Source organism: Dermacentor variabilis, chromosome 6 (assembly GCF_050947875.1).
Source record: "Dermacentor variabilis isolate Ectoservices chromosome 6, ASM5094787v1, whole genome shotgun sequence".
NCBI lineage: Eukaryota > Metazoa > Arthropoda > Arachnida > Ixodida > Ixodidae > Dermacentor > Dermacentor variabilis.
In genome coordinates, this window is record NC_134573.1 from 73,799,566 (window position 1) to 73,819,069 (window position 19,504).

A 19,504-nucleotide genomic window follows, 5' to 3' on the forward strand; every position below is an offset into this window, starting at 1 on the left:
GGGATCCAAATTACCGGAGTCCGCCAATACGGCGTGCCTCACAATCAAAAAGTGGTTTTGGGACGTAAAACCCCATTATTTGATTTTTTTAGAAAGAAAGAAAACTTACATTCTGTAGTTTATCGTGCCAAAACTGCAATGTGATTATGAGTAACTTCATATTGGGAGGCTCCAGGATAGTGTCGACTACCTGCAATTGTTCACCGAGAATCCAATGCACAATATACGAGCATTCTTGTAGCCTACCCCCATCGGAATGCGGCGGCCGCAGCCTCGAGGTAGGCGAGGAATTCAGACCTACAGCATGTGCACTCTCGCTATGCTGCATCAAGATGCGATATGGGTGGATAACAAAGCTCGACTATGTCTGGACGCGTTCTAGGCTGCCGGAAAAGGATGCAGCTCAAAAACGAGAGAAAAGGAATGACTAGAATGATATAGAAGTCGGTTTGAAGAGCATTGGTTTAGTCAGATATTCGGCCCTAGTGTCGGTGGGCAAATCAAAATGCTGTGCATCATCGGTGACAATAAGGACAAAGAAATAAGGTGAAGCACGTAAGGAGCAAGTCTTCTATAAAACTGTAGATTCCAGACCTGTACTACTTAATGGATGGCCTATGCGACCATCAAACTAGACTTTTAATGTCCCTTCAAAGCCAAAGTACAACGTACCTTAAAATGTATGATTGTTGAGATGTACAAGATAAGATGTCATTGTACATATTTTTTTTTCAAGTGAGTGCGAACCGCCCACAGTAGTCCTATGTGGTCCATAGTTTTGGGTCTCTTGGCAGTTTCAGTATGCAGACTCGTTTCGTCGTATTAAGTGTGCGTAACGACGTGCACACACCACTCCAAGCCTAGGCTAGGCTAAGCCTAGGCTAGGCTAGAAGTATAATAATGACAGCTCGTGGCGGAGGCTCATGGCAGAAACACCTGCTATAACAATTACTTGGTTGATCACAAAGATTTTCTCCTGCTTTTCGTGTAACCTCTGGGAGAAGAAAACTGGCGTCCAGTCTTGCAAAGGGAAATATGTGCTCAGGCCGCGAATCGTCGACATCCTTTTTGAGCTTGGTGTTAAATTTGGGGGTTTTACGTGCCAAAACCACTTTTTCATTATGAGGCACGCCGTAGTGGAGGACTCCGGAAATTTAGACCACGTGGGGTTCCTTAACGTGCATCTAACCTAAGTACACGGGTATTTTCGCATTACGCGCCCATCGAAATGCGGCCGTCGTGGCCGGGATTCGATCCCGCGACATCGTCCTTAGCAGCCCAACACCATAGCCGCTGAGTAACAAAGGCGGGTTCGGCTCGGTGTAATCGAAATCCTTTATATTTTGACCACTACCAATTTGTACTATCGCGACAATTTATTTTTCCGTTTGTGAATGCAATTGGGCGGTATGGAACTGGCAACAACAGCAGCCTCCTTTCCTCACATATGCAAGCACGTACACTGCTCATATTGCAGCACTGAATTCTGTCCACGCTTGAGAAAGCTGTTACACAGTGTCGAGAACGGAACCTCTGATTGTCAGAAATTCACTTTAAGTCGTCTTTGTTGAAGGTAAAATTGTCAAATCATACAATGTGCCTCACAAGAACCGGATCTGATTGCAGGTAATAACAGGAAGCTGTCTCTAAAGTGTTTTATATATGAGCATGAATACATTAGCCGTAATATTCGGATATTTGTTCAGGTGTGAATTGTTTGAGGCCAATGGCATTGTTATCTGCAATTTTTTTTTTTAATTCTACTCATAGTAAGCCAGAGTCAGCGACGCGGCAGGAAGTGCAGCGGGTGCGTAGTCTGCTGCAATAAGGGGACAGAAATGTTGTTTTAGGTGGCGCTCGTTAGCGTGTCTGGAAATATCGACAGGCGTATCGCATAGGTTACCCACAAACACTGCAAGAGCAGGCACAAGGGCACTTTAATGGCTTTGCAGGACAGAACAACAGGTAATGAAGTCACTCGAGCTTCCTCTATCGTTCTACGAGTTCATATGCAACTTGGAAACAGACAACTTCGAAAATATTTGGCGGTATGATGTGCAAAATACAACAAGAATACAGGCGCCACCTTGCTGCAGTTTTGTAAGAGCCAAAAATACCTATAATCCCATCTTCGACGGAGCTATCTGTACATTGAATGTTTGTACTGCAACACACGATATGCAAAACCCACCCCAGCATTTCTCCACAAACCTTATTTGATCTAACATGGCTGACGTCGGAATCGTATAGTATTAAAGTGTCCACATGCATACTCGTGACATCATTCCTGCCACCCTGCCATTCCCGCACCATCAACGTGTGTCTCAGCTTTAACAGTGCTACTAAAGGGAGCGCGTCCACCATGGTTATAGGACGCCAGGTATGTAGGAAAGCTTCGCTACGTCATTTTGCAGACCGTCTATTGGCAAATGACGGCGTGCAAATGGCCACATGAAAGTGCGTTGAGGTCTTCGAACCGGGCTGCAGTAGAGGCTATGTACTCCGCCAACTTGGACGCCACGTTATTTTATCACGTGGTTATACGTTCGCTGCTTCCATCAGTTAGCCTCCTTGGCCTCTGTTTACGACGGCAGCAGCACATGACGCCGGCCTGGAGCAGCAAGACAGCGTTTTAGTGACTGTCGTGCAGAACGAGTGTGTCAAGGACACAATACTTTTGCCGAAAATTCTGGGGACATACAAATGTCGCATATCCATTATTCCGAGCTCCTGCCATCCTGTCCAAAAACATACACATACAAGCACATGCGCATAGTGTGCACATAGATATACATACTAGCGCCATCTGTTTGTCATGAATTCAGGAGACATTTGATGCCAATCGGCTGTGGTACACTTATGTCGCCTAGTACCGGAAGTGACATATTAAACAAAAGGCCAGAATAGCCCGTGAATGCAGTTGTGGAGCAATGCATGGTAGTGAAGTTTCTCACCAACGCCACCAATCACCTGAAATTGACTGGAGTTTAAAGTAAGACTTCAAGCTCAGCACCGTGGCGATATGCTAAGCCACCTCATAATATTTGAGGGGTGCAAGCGATTGCGAAACGGCTGTACGTCACTGGAATACGATTGCGTATGGGGTGACTCCTCGGCAGCGAAACTAATGGCGACGACTTTTGTAGACAAAAGCGGAATCATTTATGATCATTGCCTTCCTGGTGATGAGACCACGAAAAGCGAGCACTGCTGTGCGGTGCTCGCTTTTGAACCGCAATTCAACGAGGATAATGCGCGCCAGTGATACAACGCACCACATTATGCGCTCTTTGCGCGATCCCTGTTGATAAGTATACCTCGTCGTTGAGTACCAGCCTTATGTCGAGTGACTATGATTTGCTTGGACCACCTAACGAGCTTCTAGGAGGCTGAGGGTTCAACGGTAACGATGAGGCCGAACAGGCTGTCCGCTTATGGCTGCGACCGGAGGAGACTTCTTATGCTGCTGACACTCATGCGCGGTTGAAAGACTGCGATAAGCGCGCAAGTTTCAAGGCAGAATGCCTAGATCAATGGAATCACTTCCAATCATCTAAAGAGGTTTCGTGTTCCTGAAACACAAAATATTCACGGACGATTATGATACTCCCTATTGTAAAATTTGAGTGCAGCTCTGTAGATGTTTTCATTTTACGATATAGTGAGGCAAAGAATTTGAGAGATACATGCAGCCGAGTCGGCAATTGTAGAAAATCTGACCTGCGGGACATTCATGTCGCACTTTATACATGACTCGTCGAAGGTTTTAGTGTAATCGCTATTGCGGATTGGCTTCAAGACAGTACTACACAATTCGCGTCGCGCATACAATCAGATTACAACACAACTGCAAACCATGACAATCAAATCAAGCGCGAACGAGACCACACGAAGCGAACCAAACAAGCGCGAGCGAGTGCTGGCGCGAGCAGACGACAGTACAAAGCGTGCGCTTTTGCTGAGACCACATACGTGTACGTATGGAGCCGTAGGGTGGGTCCGCGTAAAACAACTTTGCCGCGATCGCGTCACTGAAGGGGCCACTCTCATTCGTCTCCGCTATTGGCTGCTCGCGTCCTTCATCTGGCGCTCCCCGTTCACTCTTTCATCGTTCGCTGCTGTGCTCGCTCCCTCGAGGTTTTTAGCGCACGAAAAGGGACGAGAGACAGTGGCAAGACGCCACTTTCTCTCTTCCCTTTTCGTGCGCTGAAAAACCTCACTTATGGAATACGAACACGGCCTAACCTAGGCTCTTTCGTTCACTCGGTTACGCCGCCGCCGCCGCCGCCGCCAACGCCGCCGCCGCCGCCAACGCCGCCGCCGCAGTCGCTGACGCTCACCGCCGGAACGGCCATGAAGAACTGTGTTCGAAAAGGCCAGCTTTAACTTGAAGCCCGTGGTACTTTCAGTCACTGTATAAGTTAAGAGATAGTATCATTTGCTCATCGCTCTTTCTTTATTTATTGCCAGTGAGAAGCCACAGGTAGGCTTTATTTTGTTATGGCCATCTGGTCCAACTGCAGATCGAGCTCACGCACCTCTGGCAAATCTGCATTCGGAAGCCAGGCACGCTAATCACGGAGCAATCGCGGAGGATTTGCGCATGACAGTTTTCATGGGATTTTGTGTGCCACGATATACTGAGAGTGCCGGCGCTTGCGCAAGCACTTAGTGTAGCGGATTCAGGCAGCATACCAAAACAGTTTTTTTTTATATAGCGAAGCTGTATGTGGCTAGCCGATTCCTCTGTCCGACCGTCCGTGTGTCGGTCGCCTGTACCCCGAAAACTATTCGGGCGCAACCCCATGCGCATGCGCGAAAAAAATGAAGACAGAGAGGTGCGCGATTAGCCCGCGCCACCTAGATAGCACAAGGCCTGTTTACTCCCATCCATGTCGTCACGCTACTTCGTTCTAAATTTCCATTGACAAAGCTGGCGTGATGAAAGGTCTGACTTCACAATCACTGCTGCCTATTCGGGAGCATCCCCATGAGACTTTATGGCAGTCAGCCCAGGTAACGTGACGTCTTGGATCAATGTGAAAAGGCCTTGTGTTATCTAGGTGGTGTTAGATTAGCTACACCAGTAGTGACGTCGTTGCTCTCCGTCGTAGCCGAGCGCGCGCGCGGCAGTTTCTCTCCGGCTCCGAAATGGGTAGACCACGCGTCATGCGCACTCTTTAGGATCAGGCAGCCTTCGACCAGAAACGCAGCAAGCAGAACCGGGAACGAGCTCGCCTACGCCGTGCCGATGCTGCAGCGCGCGCCCAAGAGCGGGCTCGCGCAGCCGAGCTCAAGCAACATTTGCGTACCGAGGACCCAGCAGCCTACCAAGCCATCGTTTAATGAACCATCGGGATTAACCAAGTGATAAACACCGGGGCCGCACGTTTCGGCCTCTCTGGTTGACCATGTGAACGGAGTAGAGAGGAAGACGACGACGAGGTCGGAGGGCGGAAGGGCTCCGCATTGGCTCCGCACACACACCTGTTCAGCGGTCAGCGAACCCACCGTGGAACTCCACTGCCTACCTCAATCAACGCAGCAAGGTGACAGCTTGCCGAGGACCCCACATTTTGGAGATCCGACGCTCTCCGGCTGAGCCGACAGCCTTCCTTACTGGCAGCAGCGCAGCCACCGCACTCGGCCTCGCGCGGCCACTTCCCAGACTCCAGCATGCAGGTCACAATGTCCGCAGACGACTTGAACCCGTCCGAATACAACCCCCGAGACTGGAAGCATGTCCTATCCATGCACGCGTCCCGTCGGAACACGACCGGAGCCTCCAAATCGTCTCCCGCATGCCCAGGATCCGGTATAGGGACGCCACAGAACGCAAGCACCATCGCCGCCCGCATTCCAGCATTGCCAAGAACAGCTGAGCGCTGCGAAAGCAGCAGCGTTCAAAGGTCGCCAACTCGCGCCGTTGCCTGCCGACACTTACAAAATTGTCTGCAGATCACAAGGAGGGCTCGCGCTTCTCGACATCCCACCGCGCTCGCTACTCGCCACAATCATGCAAGCAGCGCAGCTACAAGGCCAACAAGACATCCAGATCCGACTACATCCCACAAAGAACAGGTGCACCATCGCCGCCACGTGTCAAGAGACCGCCCTCGAACTCGCCAATCTCAAGAAAATTACACTTCGCGACCGAAAATATGCTATAACAGCCTACATCGCCCCACCAGCCGGGGCGGTGCGCGGAGTGATCACAAACGCATTTTGGGAAGAAACCCCCAGCGAGGTCATTGCAGACCTTCAGGCCTGAAATTCCGAAGTCCCCATCATTGATACCCGACGTATGGGGAAAACACGCTCAATCCTTATCACCTTCGCCTACGGACCAGTTCCGAGGAAAATCATCTACGGCGGCGGTGTTCACCTATGCACGGTCTACCGGGGACACATCGACGCCTGTGCGAACTGCTGAAAACCAGGACATCGGGCAGAAGTATGTACCCTGTCCCGCTCCCACCGATGCCCAAGCTGTGGCGAAACTCATGAAAGAGTAGACCCCCAACCTGCGCTCCACAATGCATTCTCTGCAGTGGAGGACACCTGACCGGAACAAGTGGATGCAAAGCAAATCGAATAAGTCCTACTACACGCCAGCCGCGGTCCACTCAAAAGAAGACAGAACATAGTCAACACCATCGATCCAGTCCCAGCCCGCGTTGACGCTCCGTCAGCACAGCTTCTCGCCCTTCGGACGCTCGATATCTCACATGGGCCGACCTTGCCGCCGGAAGACATACCCCCCCCCCCCCGCTCACCCAGCCTACCGAAGCGCTACAGCAGGAAAAGGAGCTCCGGGCCCTCAGGTTAGAATTAAGTCGCCTTGCTTCCCTCGTCCATACCCAAACCCCGACACAATCAGGCCTCCCTAACTCCACTCCACCCCCCGAAATGGAATCGCCCAGCTCACCTCCCACGAGAAAACAGCGAACCAAACAGGAAATACCCCCCGCTCAGTTGACAGACATAGATGCCAAACTCGCAACGCTTGAGGCTAAATTCAATCGTAAATTACAAGAACTCGAAACACGCCTCGAGACTAAACTCACTCACCTCGTAGAAACCCTCACGGAGAAATTATAGCAACGCATGGATGTTATGCTTAACAAGATGCTCGAAAACAAAGAACACCGCTTCACACAAGTGCGCCCTTTCATACCCTCGGAACCCACCCTACAGTCTACACAATTCGCCCCTCCTAACCAACACATTCCAATGGACACGCAACTAACCCCCCTCTCCACCCCCCCCCACGCTCCAGTGTGGCGGCGCGCGAAAATAATAACCTACAAATTCTAACTTGGAATTGTCGTGGCTTGCGCGGTAAGCGTGCACCTCTGCAGCTTTTACTTCCCACACTCACAGCTCAGCCCCAAATACTTTTACTCCAAGACGCTGCACATTGCGCAACACTTCCCAGCTATACCTCGGTACGTTCGGACGCCACAGACAAACCCAGGGCGTCCACACTCATACACCGTAGCATCACTCACAGGGTACAGCATATCGCTTCAGATACGCCCTGCGTGATCACTGAAATCACACACCATAAACACACGTTACCATCCATATTTATTGTCCACATTTATCACCTCCCTTCACACCCCATGGCGTCTCCACAGACCCTACTTCGATCGGTCCACCGGCTGGCAGGAAAGCACCCCCTGTTAGTCGGAGGAGACTTCAACAGTCAACATACAGACTGGGGATACAAAACAACCCACTGAGGTCGCAGGCTCTCGCTGCTCCTCCAGAACCTCCACCTCACCATACACAACTTCCTGACGCCCACTCGGATCGGCAATAGCGTCAGTATGGACACCATCCCGAACCTGGTGCTGACCCACTCTCCAGGAGGCGTCACCTGGACCAGAACACAATACACACTAGGCAGTTATCATTACATTATACAGTTCACTGTCTCATACAAACAACCCCGTCACACTTACATTACACACAAACTCATAAGCTGGGACTCTCTCCGCAACACTCGGGCCGCTGATACCCCTATTTCCGATATTGACACCTGGGTGAAATCACTTCAGGATGACGTCCAACGCAACACAAAAATCATTGAATCCCCTACAGAAACCCTTACATTAGACACCCAACTGGCTCACCTCTGGGAGGCCTATCACAGCCTCCTAGGACGGTGGAAGAAGAATAAGCTAAACAGGACACTTAAAAAGCGGCTGGCCGCGCTGCAAACCCAAATCCAACAACATTCGGAGGAGCTCTGCCAGTCCAACTGGGGCCAGATATGCGACGGTATTGCTGGCAACCTGTCCACCAAGCGGGCCTGGCAACTCCTCCGCCACCTTATAGATCCGACGCAGACAAAAACAGCAACACAACACCATGTAACAAGACTCATCTACGCACACATAGACAACGCTGACAGGCTTATAGACACACTTCAGAAAACCTACACGTCCCCAGGCACACCGACTCGCTTGCCTCCCTATACAGGGCAGCCCAACCCCACACTCGACACGGACATAACGGAGACGGAAGTCAGAGCGGCCCTCCTGACTCTCCGTACCAGCTCCGCACCTGGCACCGACCAGGTAACCAAATCCATGCTTCGCAATCTGTATGATCAATCCATCACACAGATTACGGACTACTTCAACCAGTGTTGGAGGGAGGGCACCCTCCCCCAGTCCTGGCGTCATGCGAAGGTCATTTTCATACCCAAAACCCAACAAGCCACCTACACTCCAAAACCTTCGCCCGATCTCGCTTACCTCATGCCTAAGAAAGGTTTTCAAGCATGTAGTATTATCGAGACTCACACAACACATTGCGGAAAACGACCTTTACCCACATAGCATGGTGGGCTTCCGCCCCCATTTATCCGCGCAGGATGCCATGCTACAACTAACGCACGACATTTTCGATCCCCTTATCCCGGGTCACACAAAGGTAGTCTTGGCTTTGGACCTCTCCAAAGCCTTTGACCGCGTAGAACACCAAGCGAGCATGACTCCCCTTCGCCACTGAATGTAGGTGCACGTACGTACACCTACATTCAAGCATTCCTGACCGACCGCATGGCTCAGATACATTTTGGTCCACTCACCTCCCTTTCCTTTAATTTACGGAGTGTTGGCACCCCCCAAGGGTCTATCCTAGCCCCCTTTCTATTTATTACCACCTTAATCGCACTGGCTCGACAACTGGCAATCATACCCCATCTCAAACACACCCTCTATGCCGACGACATCACGCTGTGGTCTACCCACGACATTGACGGCGGCATAGAGAACACTCTCCAGTCTGCAGCCACCCTGACCCAAAATTATGCTGCCAGTATCGGTCTTCCTTGCTCCCCAGAAAAATCCGAACTACTACTCATCAGACCTCGTAATCGCTGCTTCCCATGCTCCCCCATCACGATCGAGCTGGACGGACGCCCAGTGCCGGAGGTTGAAACCCTCCGCATAGTGGGACTCCATATCCAGAGTGATGGTAAAAACACCACCACCCTGAAAAAACTCAAGCAGATTGCAGGTGTTATTTCACACCTCGTTCGCCGGGTTTCAGCCCACCACAGAGGCATGAAGGAGCGCGACCTATGTCGCCTCATCCATGCCTTCCCTCAGCCGTGTGCTTTTCAAAACCTCATATTTACACTTATCCCGACACGATACTAATGCCCTAGATGCCTTAATACGCAAGGCGTACAAAGTAGCACTAAAACTACCCCTTAACACACCCACAAACCGACTACCCGGCCTGGGCCTCCACAACAGTATCGGGGAACTTGTAGAAGCTCACCGACAGGCGCAATACATTCGCCTGACACAGACATCTACTGGGCGGCACATCCTGGAATTCCTCGGGATCCGGACACCGGCCAACGACCCTACACTACTCGCCACCCCACGCCACATCCACCGGGAGCTGCTTATTAAGCCGCTCCCGAGGAACATGCACCCACAACATCACGAGGAGTGCCGCCGAGCTCGAGCTAAGGTGCTCCATCGCTATTACGGCCCCGAACCGGACGCCGTATGGGTGGACGCCGCATGCATGGAAGGGCAAGCGGTTGCCTCCGTGGTAGACTCCTCCCTCTCCCCACTCATCACACTACCCCTGCCCCCCCAGACTTCCCCAGAAGCTGCAGAGGGAGCTGCGATTGCCTTTGCCATCCCGCATACGGAAGCGCGGTACATAATAACAGATTCAAAAACAGCTATACTAAATTTTGCACGAGGCCGAGTCCATGTTCCTGCTTTTTGCATACAGGACTCGTCCGTTGCACCTCCACCCCGCCATTTGGATCTGATATGCGTGCTTGCGCACTCCGGGAATCCCGGAAACGAGGCTGCCAACCTTTTAGCCCGAGGTTCTATTAACCGGGCTGAGGTGGCCTACGATCCGGGATTCACGAAGGAGCGCATGCATTCTTTCAGCGATCTGACGCAGGCTTATAGAGCCGCACGTCAGATCTACCCCCCACCTCACCCATCCCTAGACAACAGACATGCAACACATTGGAGGCGACTCCAGACCCACACACTCCCCTCCCCTGTCATCCTATCCCATTACCATCCCTCTTTCCCCACCCCTGCCTGCGCCCTCTGTCCCGAACCGTTCGCATCCGCCATCCACATCCTCTCGCTTTGCCCGGCGGCCCCTGCCCCGCGGGGCCTGGAGCACCTGACGTCGTGGGAGGACTGGGAGACGGTGCTCCGCTATGAGGACCCGGCAACGCAGACCATCGCGACCGGCCGGGCTTCCAGTGTTATGGACCTACGGAATATAAACACTTGAGTGGAGCGCGGTCGTGCGGAGGCCCAGGGGCCTGCGTGCACCGAACACCTTTGTTTTATTAAAGTTTTTAACAACAACAACATGTACGGAGTGCGTTGGCCGTAATTTTTCAGAAGATGGCGCCAATAGCTGACGAACAAGCGATCAAGCAAGATGGCGCTGTTTCCTCTGAGTTCCAGGTGCTGTCGCTGTAAATTATTGCGGGGACGGAGAAATTCGTCCAGTTTGCTTACTTTTCTTCAACTTTTCTACAATTCTGACACATTTCACTCACTTACCCATCAGCTGCTGTCATTGAAGCCGCTAATTTAGTACCTTCCCCATTGCACGTCGGTCCATAAGACATTGAAGGCACTGGTTTGCCTTTTACGGCAAGTTCCTTCTGTGAACGACCTTCACTGCGAGGTGTTGTCTGTGCGCACACACGCAATCGCCATGGCTTTCCTTCCCTTCTGTATCTCTCTCATCTGTCTATTCTTCAGTTTCTCTCTCCCAGGGTAATGTAGTCCACGAGACGCTAGTCGGGGTAACACGGCCTTGGCCTTTCCTTTTCTCGTCTCTTTTGCAGTTTAATGACATGGTGGTCGCATGTCGATGGGCACGAAATCCGAAAGCACCCGTGCAATTCGTTTTAGGTGCACGTTAAAGAACTCCTGGCGGTCGAAATTTTCCAGAATCCCACACTACGGCGTGGCTCATAATGAGATCGTGGTTTTGGCACGTTAGACCCACTAGTTTAATTTACTAGTTTAATGACGACATTATCTTCCATTTCTCTTTTTTCACTGACGGGTACTTCGCCATAGGTACGCAATCGGGAAGAGGCGAAAATGTATTCCGATGGCATTACGTCTGTTGCTTCTTCATTTTGTAAACGGTATGTGACAGTGCCAATGAAGACGGGCTAACTTATCTATCATAAGGGAAATGGCCACGCGAAAAAGAAATAACAGCAAGATGTCAAAAGAAACACACAACATGAGGATTATGCTACTGTCGTGTGTCTAATTACGTTTTAGTTACGCGCGTCAATATATCATGCGTGTATAGAGTACTCATTAAGCATTAAGACTTCTGCGCGTCTTATCACAATTTTCTTAAGCGCGTCAATATGTCCAGTAATATTAGACTTCAACGTATATCTTTTGCGAAACTATAAATCACCAACTGAGAGAAGTTGGTGATTCCGTCCATCACCCCTAGAAGCGCACAATTTGATTCATTGCTATTCTATTTTTGTCGCTGCGAAATGCACTCCTCGGGTGAAGTAAGCGCAGGAAATTATTTCTTTTCTATATTCTTTTACAGGGAGTACATTCCATTTCACTTCACTGCCACCGATCGTCCCGATATACTAAATCTCGTAGTGGACTCTGGTGAGTGAAAAAAAAACTGCAACAACTGCACAGGTTCCTTCCTTATGTTTGCGCACATCAGTAATAATATTTGAGTAATTTAAGCAATTATTCTGCAAAGAATGTCGGCTGGCTGCTATGCACGCATTCTTGTTGACGCTTCGCAAGTTCACCTTCCCAAGCTGTTGAATCTTGTTGAATGTCCTTAAATACGTTGTCGAAAGCCCTAAACAAAGTGTTCCAATTGAATGATTTGTGGTATATTACGCAGCGTATACGGGTTAAAATACAGGGCATTAACGACTATGTGGCCGCTCTATATATATGTTTACATGCGCTTCGACAAGTCTACATTGTGTCGAAGTATTCCTCAAAACTAGACCGGGAGCGAATCACTATGTATAGCTGTGGCAAGTGCACTAGCGGTGTTTGAGTAGACTGAATGAATGGCGTCTTTAACTGAGCGATTTTACTTCGTAGACACCAGTCATCCTGACCTCGCCCGATTCCAGTACACCGACTACGCTTCCTGTGGCGTCATGGAAACTCACTATTTCGGATATCGTAAGCAGCAAGTTTGATTTATTTACTTTCATAGAAGCTCATTTGATTTTTGATATTTGTTGTGGCGTGTTCACAGGCTTGTCTTCACCTTCAAGTATCTCGTTCATTATAAAAAATACTGGACTATTCTTAATAAGCTGCCTAAAACCGTACTACTCTCAAAAAAATTTGTTCCCGCTGACTGCATTTTAAGTAACCTTGACCTGTCATTTCGTGTAAGTCTGTACCATAACGGGTGACAAACCTTGCTTTGCTATTCCGAAAAGGACTTCTTCTTAGACAGCTTGGTGCTTAGATTTCCTAAGTATACTTGATTGTGGCCGAAATACGTTTCGTGCAAAGGGGACGGAATAAAGGCGATGACGAATTCAATTTCACCACTGTTCATGACAGTTATCATTAGGGATCATCGTTATCTTTCTTTTTTAGAATACTTTTTTATTTCTCTTCAACATGCTTTCTGCGTCAGACAACAATATCACTGTCGATTACGTGAACCTTCATTTAAAGCGGCGTAACTATTTTCAACGTCTGACAGAAACTCCCTCAAATATATTCCGCGTTTTTTTCTGTAAATTTCAATCTTACGATTTAATTTACCAATTATACACGAATTATTAGTTTTTGGCTCCTAACAGTTCTATGGAAACTTGGCTAAATTTCCTAACCATGACTCCCTACTGCTGCCTTTTCTAGGTGTTTTGTTAGAGACAAACACGATTTTTATTTTGTTTTTGCTATCGTTCTTGGTTATTGCTGCCGGAATTCGACTGGAACGCCTGGTGCGATCTGGTTCAATAGAGCCGTTATGTAATTCGTGGCAGCCACTATCAGCGGCCGCAGTATCGGATGTACACCGACACTGTGGCCGCTGATAGTGGCTCCCAGTATGAAGTGAAGTGCTGCAGCTGTTGCATGCAAGGAATTTGCTAAGTTTCAGCGAGCAAGAATGCGTCATGAAGAGAATTTCGTAGGGTACTGCCACTTTGCACAGGCTGTACGTTCGGGTGCTCTCCAAGTACCCTGCATGCCCATGTTGTTCAGTTCGGTATTTCCTCATGTGGTCGCTCACGGTACATTCACTACCCTGTGTTTTTTCTTAACCCTCACGGCATGCTTCTGGTTTCGGATTTGATGTTTTACGGTCTCGACTACGTGATCTAGGGCGCCAAAGGACTAAGGGTACTTCGCACATTCCACACGCATCCGAAGGCATCCTCGTTATGGTCCAGCCTATCATGCGGCTATGTTATTGCGCTTGCCAATGCGGCTCTTATTCAAAAATTCAGTGTAGTATATAACTACGAATTACGAGTTTGAAGAACCTGTCATTGCAATCAAATCACGATGAAAGAAAACGCCCCATAACTAAAACAAAAATGCTGTCAGACCGTTAAAGGAAGACGGCGTCCCGAAAAACGTCGCTACGACACAATGTTGCAAATTCAGAGATGTAGAAATAACAAGAACGCACGTATTCCTATATTCACACCGAATTACAGATGCTTGCGAGCGGCGCTTAAGCTTATAGTGGTTGCATTCAGCGTATTCTGTCTCTTTTCGGAACTCAGTGCCATCACGTCAATTTATTGAAAAAAAATCTGAGGCCGCCAATGTAGCACCCGTAACTAGACGGCTGTAGAAAAGACATAATTTTAGTGAGAAGGGAGTCATGTGTCATTTAAGCTAACCTCTTAGCCCTCCCTTCTTCCCTACCAGCTCTTCATATTCTTTCGTGCATCCAGCACATACGACTTTACTCTTCGGGCTTCTTTTGATTACACCTCCTGGTGTAATACTTTAATGTATTCCCAATAGAGGTACACTCCGTTTGACACGAGACTCCTGTGAACCAGACGTTCTTCAATATTCTAAGCAGGGACGCAGTCTTAACCACTTGAAATGGCCCATAAAATTTTGAAATTGAAGGTACAACTCCTTTCCTTGCAAGGACATAGTCTTCAGGTAGTATGTCAGTACCCTCTTATCAATGTTTCCCTTCATGCGGCGCTTGTAAACCTGCTGTTCTTTTACATTTTTTGCGATTTCAGCGAGGTCGAGGTTTTCTAGAAGGCCGAGCTCACGATCTGCAGGAAGTCTGGGCGCTGTGCCCAAAGTGGCAAAATGGGGACTGCAGCCTAAATCAGTTGTGTACAATCTATTGTGATGTTTCACATGGGCCTCGTGGCAGCACATGATGCCCTGTGCCCACTTTGATAACTTCTCATTCCGGAAAGCTGGCCCGTTGTGGCAGACTAGCATCTTCGTGTTCAGAACATTCAGCCGAGCAGAGATCAGTAAAGCTGTTTGCGTCGTCTTTACCACCTTTCGCTGCAGTTGTCCTTGAGCACTCGTCAACAGAACGCAGTAAAAGTTGCGTTGGTTTGACTCCTTCTTCCTTTCTTTTGAGCACGGAGAACTCGAAATCAATTACTTCGAACGGGACACCTGAGTATTCAGGGCTTGTCATAACGTCTGCCGATTCCTTGAATATATCTTTTCTCACCTGGCAGAGGTGGCATGTGCGGATGTAAATGCTCATGTGGTTTTTCATACCCAGCCATGTGACTCTAATGAGCAATTTCATACACGTGCGTCAGAAATCATTATGTCCGCGTTATTCAAGTGTATTGTAGTATAGATGAAGAATCCTTTATAGTTGGTGGTACATGATACTTTCCATTGATAAACTGGAAATTTTCTGTACGTTCCCGCAGCTTAATATAATGCATTACTTCTGGATTCTCACTTGGTTCGTGTGGAAGTAACCTTGATAGTGCGTCAGCATCACTAAGGACCAGGCCAGGATGGTGCGAAATTACGAAATATCAAACTATTGCAGATAGTTCACGCATCTGGCAAAGCGGCCTCTCCCTTGGGTCATACTCAGAAGCTGAGTTAGTGTTTGAGGGTCCGTGGAAAGCATGAATTTGGCCACTTGCAGCTAAGTACGAAAGTACTGTACAGAATTAAGGCTACCAGAGCTTCCTCTTTAGTGGTGTAGTAACTGATTTCAGCGGGTTCCAACGTATAGCTATAGTACCCGAAAACGTGGTGTTTCATTTGAACAGTTTGGTTTGAGAGTTTCTCGTACAGAACTGCACTGGTAGCATAGTGTGATGCGTCCGTTTTCAGCTCGAAACGCAGAGAGAAATCCGGTATTCACCAGACAGGCACGAGAATATTAGGTTTACCAGCTCACAACAGGCACCTTCGCACTCATCGTCCCATTGAAAAGTACGTCTTTCTGGGGTAAACTTTTGAGGCAACTTGTTTTAAGTGCATAATCTTTGCTAAACGCCCTGAAGTGTCATGGTATGCAATAAAAACATGTAGGGAGTGCACGTCATAAGGCTTTATCAGCACGGAGATTCTCTCTACCGATTTTTGCTTATTGCTTTTATTGTGTCCATCAAGAACCCTAGCAATAAATACTACTTTATCTTGAAAGAACGCGTTTTCCTTGAAGTTAGCATTGAGTTGGGCGAAGCTGAGATTATGTAGACCTTTTCAATGACGACTAGTGTGCTCTACCTTTGTGTTTAAATAGATGATGATGTCTTCGATGTACGCGTTTCAAAATCTGCCCAAGTAAAGTTTCATAATGTCATCATAATCTTCTGAAACCACGCAGATAGCTTTTCCAACCAAATGGTAGCCCGTTATACTCAAACGAGTTAAATTGGGTTATGAACGTGGTATAATTTTCACTTCTTCACTTGGTGTAATCTGGTAAAAGCCCTTGCAGAGAGCTATTCTTGAAAAACAATACCAACCACCAGTTTCTTCAATGATGTCAGCTATTAGCGTTCAATTCAGTCTAACGACTGAAAGCCCAGTGTGAGTACAGATGCGGAGTGTTCCGTCTTCTTTTGGTGAAATAGTTATGGGAGAAGTAAATGGAGATACAGAAGGCTGCGTGATACCTACGTCCAATATTTCTTGGAACTATTTCTTCAGCCACACCTTCTTATCTTTGACATATTACAAGGGGCTCTACGGACCACTGCTTTATCTGCGAGCACTAAAGGAACGGTATTTGATTTCATCGCTGCAGGATAGCTCCCCATGCGTCTAAGCTCTGGGTATTTTGTCTTGATATCTTTGTGGTTGAAAATCAGCCTTGATACGCTAGGGTCTTGTGTTCTTATGTTGTCTTCGGTCATTACTTTGCAATCCCAATAGAGCTTTATCTTACGTCTTTTTTTCATGTGTGGGCGGGACAAAAAATTATAGGCGACATTGAGAATTGCCAATGCGTCATAGATAATAGAACGTCCTTGGAATTCAATAGCCAGGTTTACCCATTCGCTATGCATATAGTCACTGACCCACCGTTGGTTTGGACACGCAATGTTCCACCAGCAGCAGAGGACTGGCATCCACTCGACTCTTGTCGATAACTGATACAGAAGCCGCACTGTCAACGAGGGCTTTCACTGCAACGCCATCTACCTTAATGGGGGCATACAGTAAGCTTGAAGACACCAATAACACGGTCTCACTATATCTCTTTTCTCGGGCTTGTCATCAGCGGTGGTCAATTTATATGGAAGTAGAGTGTCGTGAACTACGGTAACTGGTCCTTCATCATCATTACAGTCATAATCGACGCTCCCCATGGGTTTATTTATGAAGCTATCTTAACAATCAGATGATGGCAACGACTCTGGGTGTTCGCTCAGCTTATGAGAATCAAGTTCTATTCTGCCACTTAGCTGTCTTGCAAATGTAATTGTTGGCACTGAGGTCTGTAGAAATCCCAGAAGATTATCAAATGTTCTTGGACCTTGGAGCTTGACTTGACTACGGATGTTGATCCACAACCCCTGCGTTACTAAAGCTTCAGCAGCAGGAGACGGCAGCTTCGGTTCTGCAAAATACAACAGGCGACTCGTTTCAAGACAGTACTCAAGCAGAGGACCACGTCTATATCTGAACCCTAGGGCAGTATCCCATTTTTCTACTGCATTGCCCTGGAAATCGGCAATAAAGTTGCTTTTCCACAGTTCCCAACATGTTGGTCCATGATCAATGAGTTGCACCCATCATAAGATTTTCTGTCGACATTACCCAAATAGCGGTGCATATTCAAAATATTTGTGTCTGCTGGTTTCCACATATTCTTGCCACAGGCGTACTCGAAAAACCACAGCCAGCAGTGCGCACTATGCGAGATTCCTTCAAAAACATCCGGCTCAACAATGCATCCGGCAGATTTCTCTTGATTAAGCGGTTAGACAAAGCCAATCAATAATTCACTCTCTCAAATCATGTGCCCTCGCGCTTGTTCTATAATAGTCAAGACCAGGCTGACTCCTTCGGCAGATGTTTCCTGTTTGAGGGTACCACGGTGTGTGGGTTTCAGGACGCGTTTGCTCAGTGACTGGAGCTGTAGATTCACTGTCACCGATCCCGTTTGCGCCAGCGCTAGGCGGCTGATTGCAGCTTCTTGTAGCACCACGTTAATTAGACCGGTAGAATTGACTTCGCGAGGAAGGTCCGTCACTGGCTCACTGTGCACTTGGTATCGGGTGAAAGCAACAGACTTTGATGACGCCTGGTCCACGAAAAATGTCACCCACATGTCTGTTCTACACGAGCTTTCGGCTTCGCCACAATCTAGCGTTCTTATCTAGAGCGGCTGTAGAACAGACAATCTCAGTGAGACGCGTGTCGTCCACCATTTCATCTTCCTTCTTCTTGCCTTAAACGAGAATAAAGGGGGTTAACCGAGAGGCCCCATTTTTATTAGTCATATCATAAGAAGCCAACAAGCACTGACACTGTAGCGGCAGCAGCATCGGCGTCGCACGAGGGATGACGTAGACGCTCGCGTCTACACGAGGCTCGAGCGGCTGGCGCTCCGGCACGGGCTAGCGTTCCGAAGGAGATTATTAAAAAGAATGCTACGCTAAGAGACGGACTGTCGGTTCTTCCTCTCCTGCGAGAGCCCGAGACTTTAACGGTCTACGTGGTCGCTCGTCGCCACAGTTTGGTGACTCCGGACGTGATACTGCCATACGCTCCTGTGGTAGAGACGACCATGGACCAGACCGACGCTACGAGAGCTCAAGGCCAGAACCCTTCCGAAGAACGCGGTGAGCCCTCCTGTTCCGCCATCGCTGTCCGCCTCCCGCAGTACTGGGACCAGCATCCTTCGGCGTGGTTTCTTCAGGCCGAAGCGCAATTTCAAGTCTCTGGTATCCGCTCTCAAGCCTCGAAGTTCCATTACGCCGTCGCAGCGCTCTCGCCCGCCGCCATTGACGAGGTGGCAGATTTGCTGAACTCCCCATTGTCTGCCGCCGCCTATGACGGTCTCAAGGCAGCACTGCTACAGCGCACAGCAGCTTCACAACGTTCTCGCATCCAGCAGCTTCTGTCCGCTGAAGAACTCGGCGACCGACGCCCTAGTCAACTTCTTCGCCGAATGAGCCAGCTGCTCGGAAACAACGCGAGATCCATCGACGACACGCTGTTGCGCGAACTGTTTTTGCAACGACTCCCGGCTAACGTGCAGATGGTCCTGGTGACAGCCTCTACCATGGACCTTACCGGACTTGCCGCTTTGGCCGACAAAGTCATGGAAGTAGCCACCCCAACCATCGCAGCCACGTCACCGTCTCCGGGTGACAATACAACCGCTCTGCAAACTCTTCCCTGCTCTTCCGCAGTGCAATCTCCGCTCGACTCCTTGTGTGAGCGCCTGGAACGCATCATCTGTGGAGCGGAACATCACCGCGCGTCTCATCGCCCACGCAGCCGTAGTTCCAGCAGATCAAGACGCA

At 48.9% G+C, this 19,504-nt stretch overlaps 1 protein-coding gene across 1 annotated transcript in view; it reads left to right on the forward strand.

The window, feature by feature from the left end:
• The window catches only part of LOC142584219 (uncharacterized), a 35,465-nt gene that overhangs the window by 9,412 nt on the left and 6,549 nt on the right, over positions 1-19,504 (forward strand). Inside the window, exons 3-4 of the mRNA XM_075694377.1 lie at positions 12,106-12,173; positions 12,633-12,716. Coding sequence (XP_075550492.1) covers positions 12,106-12,173; positions 12,633-12,716 — 152 coding nt within the window. The remainder of the gene's footprint in view (positions 1-12,105; positions 12,174-12,632; positions 12,717-19,504) is intronic.